The sequence below is a fragment of the Lepisma saccharinum genome, chromosome 6 (assembly GCF_977018435.1).
Source record: "Lepisma saccharinum chromosome 6, izLepSacc3.1, whole genome shotgun sequence".
NCBI lineage: Eukaryota > Metazoa > Arthropoda > Insecta > Zygentoma > Lepismatidae > Lepisma > Lepisma saccharinum.
In genome coordinates, this window is record NC_139234.1 from 92,351,016 (window position 1) to 92,358,529 (window position 7,514).

The 7,514-nt window shown below is 40.4% G+C and overlaps 1 protein-coding gene across 1 annotated transcript in view; it reads right to left on the reverse strand.

The window, feature by feature from the left end:
- GlyT (Glycine transporter) overlaps positions 1-2,339 on the reverse strand; it is a 135,996-nt gene extending 133,657 nt beyond the window's left edge. Inside the window, exon 1 of the mRNA XM_083124458.1 lies at positions 2,178-2,339. Within this exon, the coding sequence (XP_082980584.1) occupies positions 2,178-2,339 (162 nt within the window). The remainder of the gene's footprint in view (positions 1-2,177) is intronic.
- Between the last annotated feature and the right edge of the window lie 5,175 nt (positions 2,340-7,514).

A 7,514-nucleotide genomic window follows, 5' to 3' on the forward strand; every position in this document is an offset into this window, starting at 1 on the left:
CCAACTCCAATGGACATTCCTTAAGAACAACAATGATAATAAGTACAAATGTTTAAGTCGCAGTAGCTCAGGTCAACCTCCGTGGCGGAGTGGTTAGCACAACGCACTATATGTCAGGAGTTCCGGATTCTAGTTTGTTTCGGACATGGATGTTTGTGTTTGATCCAATGAGAATACAGAAAACAGAAAATTGACATAGCTACGTGAAAACTGAGAAAATGTTAATAACGGGGGATACTACCGCTCCGCTACTACTCCTTAAAAGAAAAATGAAAAAGTCGTTTTGGTGCCTGACTACCATGCGAGAGACCCCGGGTTAGATCCTTGGTGGGGGAAAATCGAGATTTATTTCCACCCGTTGAAGCGGCTCCAGCCCCCACCCAGCATCGTATAAAGTGGGTATCTGGAGGAAACTCTGGTGGGTAAAGGATGCCGGAACGTGGTGCTCATCACATCACCCCCACTTTCGGCCATGATGAAGAAAGTGTGGAGCTCTAACTCCACATCCCCTATACGCCTTCATAGCGTGGCGCAAAGCACAGGAGAGCACTTTATTTTGTAATAAATATAAATATACGAGGAATTATATTATGCACACTAACATAAGAAAAAGACATGTTAGTCTTCACAAAATATTTTATTACAATTAATAATGATCGATTTGTGTAATTTGGTTGCAAGAAAATTTTGAGCAGAAAGTAACTGTAAAAGTAACTGTAAGTTACTTTTGAAGGACGTGTAACTGTAATTGAGTGCCTTTTTAAAATGAGTAACTGTAACTGTTACTTTTTTTAAGCAAGTAACTGTAACTGTAACTAGTTACCTTTTTAAAAGAAACTTTCCGAACACTGCTGTACATGTAAAATGATCTATGATAAGTATTGCTTTATGTCTAGATAATAAAGTACAGGAAATTAATATGTACACGGTTTACAAGTATCCTTGTAATAATACAACCAATTTAATTACAATTATTTACAATACAAAGTTGTGTTTTAACCTCCTTCTCCTCTATTTACAATAAAAAGTGTGTTGCCACTGTCCTCAGTGACGTCAGTTGCTCGTTCTATGTTTCGATTTTTGTATTAGAGAACAAAGTCTCTAAATTACTGCGGACTTGGCTATGTCTTCTCGCAGTGTCTACTACTATTTGTAACTGATTAGTTCAGTCTTACGTTTGAATCTTGTACTTATATGTGCAGTTACTGGCGATTGTGCATTAAAAAGTTGCTTTGCTACGGCGAAAACTTGCATTTGTCTTTCAGGGCCAGGGTAGCCTAGAGTATCTTCTAATTTGCGCAAACATCTGACTGTTTCATATCCGAAAGGTTAGATACTGGATTTCGTCTTCGACGCAAGAAGCAACGTGGATAGATAAATACAAGAAACGACACAGAAAGGGAAATGAACCCAGGAAGTAGCACAGAGAGAAAGAGAGAGAATCCCAGGAAGCAACGAAGAGAGAGAAAGAAATATACAAGAAGAGGAGCTGAAATCAGAAATCAGAAATCCGCTGCTACGTTTCCGAAAAGGAAAGAGAACTGCAGACTGCTGGTTGGCAGTATAGGTGATTTGACTAAATACAGAAGATTTCTCAAAATAGAGGCAGTCTCTGACGATCATTCTGTAAGATGCATTACGAATTCGACACCATCGTGCTTAATCATATTTGGTTGCTAACGTAAAATGAAGATTAAAAACACTGGCGCCTTGGCAAGACGGTTGGCAGGTGATGAGGAGATCAATTTGCAACCCAGGCGGCAACTTTTTGAAGGAAATCCGGTGTTGTTGAGATCATCTATCACCTTAAGGAGATTATTGAAGTGGAATCTAAGTCTGATTTGATTACTGGACGCAGGTTAAAGCATGATGTACGATGAAGTGGAATTCGCAGAATCTCCTAAAAAATTTGCTAGACTGGATGCTGAGTCTGACTCTTTCCTAGCGACTTCCTCCTCTGCTCCCAGAACAGACTCTATCTGATTATCCTCAACGGAAATACTGTCTTCGGGGTTGAGGTCGCCAATGAACGCGCTTAATTCAACAGGGTGTTCCACCGGAATAACACGGCCTGTTCGCACTGCGGATGGGACTCCTCATGCACAGGAATGATGGTGTCTTCTTCAGGGTCGATTTCTTGGATGAACCCCCCTTCACCAACCTACGCGTTCTCACACGGGAGCGACCTTGCCTGCTGATCCCAGTTGACACAACAAGAGCACTTCAGACACTTCGCACTGCTGTACTTCGCAGGCTGGGCAGTCAGTTGAGCCTTCGGTAAACAAGTGGCGAGCATACTGCTGTGCTACTGCAAGCGACATGAGCGCAGTGTGATCCATTGCGATTTATTTTAAGTGGGTGAAAAAAATAATCGTTTTTTTCCTAAAACTTTTCCGCTCCCACTAATTGCGTCCTGATTGTTTCCTACAGTGAACGGCAAACAATGTTCACAAAAAAGTATTTATCAAAAAAGTAGTTAAGTTCACATAATGGAACATTATTTTTATGTGTATTAGTAACAGTGCTACGCATACGTTTTCGTAGTGACTGTCAACGCAAAGCTGCATAATGACAATTTAAACATTATATTTATGTAAGTTCTGCGAAAATAAATCATTTCCATGTACTACAACAAGTATTTTAACAGTAATTCAACAGTAAACAAGTTTCTACTTATTTAATGTTGGGCTTGATAAATCTTTCGGGTGGTTCCTGATCCCTCTAAATACGCCCTTGAATTTTAGTTTCAATCACTAGGGTGTACTCACGGAACCTTCTTTTATTAGGAAAGATCAATATGAACTAGGTAAGAACTAATTAGGAGGTTCACAAGCAGTAGCGTAGCAAGGGGTGGGTGAAGTGGACGACCGCCCGGGGCCTCTCGCCTAATGGGGGGGGGGCCTCGCGTCCAGGGCCTCACGATATGTTGCTACGCCTGCTCTATATCCTATCTGGAAATGAGGAACAAGACGGAATTGTTAGGATTTTGCAAGTGGTAATTTCCGTAGATTTGCCCTCCTGACCATACCAGTTAAGAGGGCAATTCTACGATGGTGTCAGACTTGAGTGGAATGAATACACCTTTCGATAATGTCTCATAAAAATGAGAAGACCGGATGTCCAACAGTTGCAGAAAAAAGGTGGAATTGATTATTTTTTAATACAAGTAAACGAAAAACTTCTTTGTCCAAAGCTTAACGCCCAATGAGACGCCGGAAACGGAGCAACAGAACTTCTGTCGTCTGCTTCTATTGAAATCAAATGGTGTAACGCCCACTACAGGGAAAAGCGCGGAACCTAAGAGCGGAATTTCCAGCTAGAAGTCTGCATGTTATCTTAAAGGTTACAGTCCACTGAGACGCCGGAAACGCGCCTGTTGCGTTCTGTTGCCGCGTTTCTCCGCGTCACAGTGGGCGCCAAGCTTAGAGAGAGATAGAGTCTGCCGCGATCGGGCGAGAGGTCAATTTTATGACGGTTCACACACAAGCATTCCAAGCCATTTGGAACCTAATGTCTTGGCATTATGAGATATGTTGATAATGAACTAACCAAATCATTATGAGAACGAAATTTGAGGACCTCGTTAAACATTCAGATCATGAAGGGTGATTCTACTTATTATTGCAGCTGAGTTATTTCGTAATACTTGGAAAATTCCTCACCGTCGTTATATTTTTCAAAGTGAATTAGTTTCGCAAACGTAGAAGCATTGGAAGACCTCCACTGCAAATAAATTTCAGGAATTCCATGATATTTTACGAGACTATTGATTTATGTAGATCGTTCCCGCGAACTCAATAACCATAAACTAGAATTGAGGAAGATGATTTTCCCAGCCCAATGCTTTGATGTATGCAGAAATCAGCTAGTGCACGCCTGATTTCGTCAAGTTTACGGTGGTGCATCATTAGAAACAAGCTGTTTAACCCTTCATCTGTTTGAAGAGGTAAATAACATAACAATAATTAGAGGAGAACAGTAATTAGAGATTCCACGAAGCTCCACACACATTTCATTGAAGAATTAGACATCAGAGAATTACACGAATTGAAACTGATTACATTCCCACCAGTGACTTTTTAAAGGGGGTTCAGAATTTCTGGAGCAGATATATCAGATTCTAGAATTGCACAATTCATTACGTCGCTTTTCTAACAGTTTAACCAGTATCGGCGATCGGGTTCTAAATTGGAGGCAAGGAAAATGTGCTTTCTCTTTGTAGACAAGGCTTAATAGGCCGTAGTGCGAAGGCAAAAAGTGGCAACTGCAAACTGCCCCTCCCCCTTGATCGCCACCACTGTTTTTACATAATCGTGACGATGGGTTCTATAAATGAACACAAAATATGTTACAGGTATTTTATACCATGCAGTAAGTTTATCTATTTGTATCATACTTCCTTGAAGTTGAAATCATTGGGATGAGTTGAATTATTTCAAAAGTTTTATTTAACTAATTTTTATATTGACGGTGACGACTACTCACAACATGGTTTCTACGAGTATACAATGGTTTTATACGCTGATTTGTAAGTATAGTTAAATATAATCCCTAATCAACACTTTTGCAAAATATGTTACAGTGTGATGAAATATTCAAACTTACGGAATAAACTTGGCAGCCGGAAATCAAAATCCTTCAAATTCTCCTTTAAAACTGGCAATTTTTTATTTATCATCACATTATTCCATTTCCCTTTTAGAATAGCTTATTCTTTTGTAAATAGAAATAAACTTAAAATATAAAAGCATTTTTGTAATAATAATTTTACACCATACTATCTTAGGGATTAACATGTTATGCCAATGTAATAATAATGACAATAATTGTTATTATTTGTGTCAAAAGTGTATTTTGTGACCGATTCAAAAGGTTATGAGGATCTCCCTCGAAACACACTTCCAAATGCGTGCCTGGTTTGCACCGAAATCGGAACTACTGCAATAGCAAAGATCAAGGTATCAAGCGTCACAATTCCAAATAAACAGTCCCTAAGATACCTAATGGTAAACTATATATTCTTGCGATGATAGTAAAGTTCCTACGTTTGTGGGGGATGGGGAGTAATTAAACGTATATAACGGCAGTCGTGAATATTCATAGGACGTGTTTTCTTGAGGTCCTAGCTGCGGGGTGCGCTACCTGACATTCGCGGAAATGGGTGTGTCGTTGGCCGTGTACCGAGCACGGATCGGACTCTTCTCTGCATCGAGATCTTTCCTCAAGACCCGACAAGAATCCTCCGGGGTCAGTGTTAAATCGTCGAAATGTTATGAAGCTTATGGCTTGGTGTTACTGACGATATTAATTGTTGGCGGCGTCGAGGTAAACCCCGGTCCTCCGAAAGTAGACAGAAGCGAGTTAAGTGAAATCCGTGATATCCTCAAGTCTCTCCAAAGTTCGAACGAGGCTATTATGAACGAAATCAAGGAAATGAAAGATACCGTCACCAAGCTGGTGGACAGAGTAGCAAGCATGGAACAGGATATGGATAAGTTGGCAGACGAAGTGAGTGACTTACAGGGATATTGTAAGTTTTTAGAATGGCGTGTTGAGGACCAAGAGAACAGGTCGAGAAGGCAAAATCTCGTGTTTCGTGGCATCGAGGAAGAAGATCGCGAATCGTATGCCACGACCGAGGCAAAAATCCGGGAACTGATTGAAGGAAAGCTCAAAGTGTCCCTCGGTGAGCTCGATCTCGATCGTGTGCATCGTCTCGGGAAGAAGCAAGGAAACAAGAACAGACCCGTGATATGCAAATTTCTGTCGGACAAAAAGAAAGAAGAAGTGTTACGCAACAGCAAAGAACTGCAAGGATGCCTCGTGTATTTGGAGCAGGACTACTCTGCAAAGGTTCGAGAAGGACGGAAGAAGCTGCAGTAACACATGATCGAGGCCAGGAAACAAGGAAAGTATGCGTACCTGCAGTTTCGGTATCTGTTCATCGACGGGAGGCGTTACACTCTGGTATCTGGAGAGTATGCAACCGGACGAAGTACCTGTCTCTCGTCAACGTGACAAAGGGTTTCCACCTACCCCTTCCGCGCCTCCGTCGGAGACCGCGACTGCAGCTGGAGCAGCAGGAGGGAAGGAACAGAAGCAACGTTCGCCATCCACATCCACCCTCTCCTCCCGTCGGGACCCGAGGGTGAGGAACAACAATAGGGAGAGAGGTCATTCCACCCAAGGTTGTAAATATTCGGTTTGATGTCCAAGTGGATTTTACAATGTGTATAAAGGAAGGGATTTAATCGTGATTGTAATTCATGTTGCTGTTAACGTCTAAATTTGTAATACGTATTCTTGATACGTTAAATGACGGGTGGTAAATTGTAAGAAAGGTTTGTTAAAGTTTCAATTGGATAGATTTTCTAAATGCAATTAAATTGGGTTTGTTCACGATGAAATGTTTCTCACATTGTTGATGATTGAGATATTGATCGTTTCTTGTTCGAAATTGAATCTAATAAATTTTTGACTCAAGTCTTTAAAATCTGAATATTATTCTATACATTTTGTTCACGAACCTTCCGCATAAGAAAGTGAAGCTGCGAAGTTGTTATTGGTAAGAAAGGAAGTTATGAACTTCATCGAGTAGTATTGATCCTGTAGTTCTCTTATGAATAGTTAGTGTGTATTTTTTGTATTGCAGGATATTTTGGAAGAATTGTCAAACCTGAGTGAAATGTTCCACGATATTTTGTGAATGCCATTGCCTGTTACTTATTTTGATTGATTTAAAGGTGGGGACCAGTACCGAGAATTATATTTTCTTTATTCTTAGGCATAGCCTTGCCATTGGTTCTCTATTGAGACTGAGGTGGCGGTCAACGGTCATCCCCAGAAAAAAGGAAAGAGGCGGTGAGTAAAGCATTATTTAATCCAGCATTTCAAAATACCCGATGACTCCTTATGAAAATCAGGACTTTCTCTCAAAGCGTTTTTGCCAACAACTATGCTGCAGTGGCTGTAGTCGAAAGCTGGCTGGTACCTGGCATCTGTTTGATGACAGATATGGCGTAACTAGATGTGACCGGAAAATGAAAACCTTGGGGAAAAAGGATGGAGGGAGGGTTATTTTATGAATGCAAAACATATTCAGATCAGCTACCATAGAATTACCTGACCTACCAATTGAATGTGTCATCGGAAAAACTGTAATTAACAATATTATGTCTGTTTATATGCATAGTATATTTCCCACCATTGTGTACTATTTCAATTTATGAAGCGATTTATTCTGTATGTCTTCCCAGTTCACGCATACTCCTCGTATGTGATTTTAACTTGCCGGAAGTAACAGGCTCTAATTATGATTTCAGCAAAGGCTCGCAAAAATCTAAAACTCTCTCCAACTTTATGTCTTATTATAATTTAAGTAGTGTAAACAATGTGTTACACACCAACAACAAAACACTAGATTTAGTTCTGACTAAGATCCAAAAGGTGTCGATCTGTAAAGAAACTGAAACGTTAGTACCGGAGGACGAACATCAACCCCAACTTAGCATCGA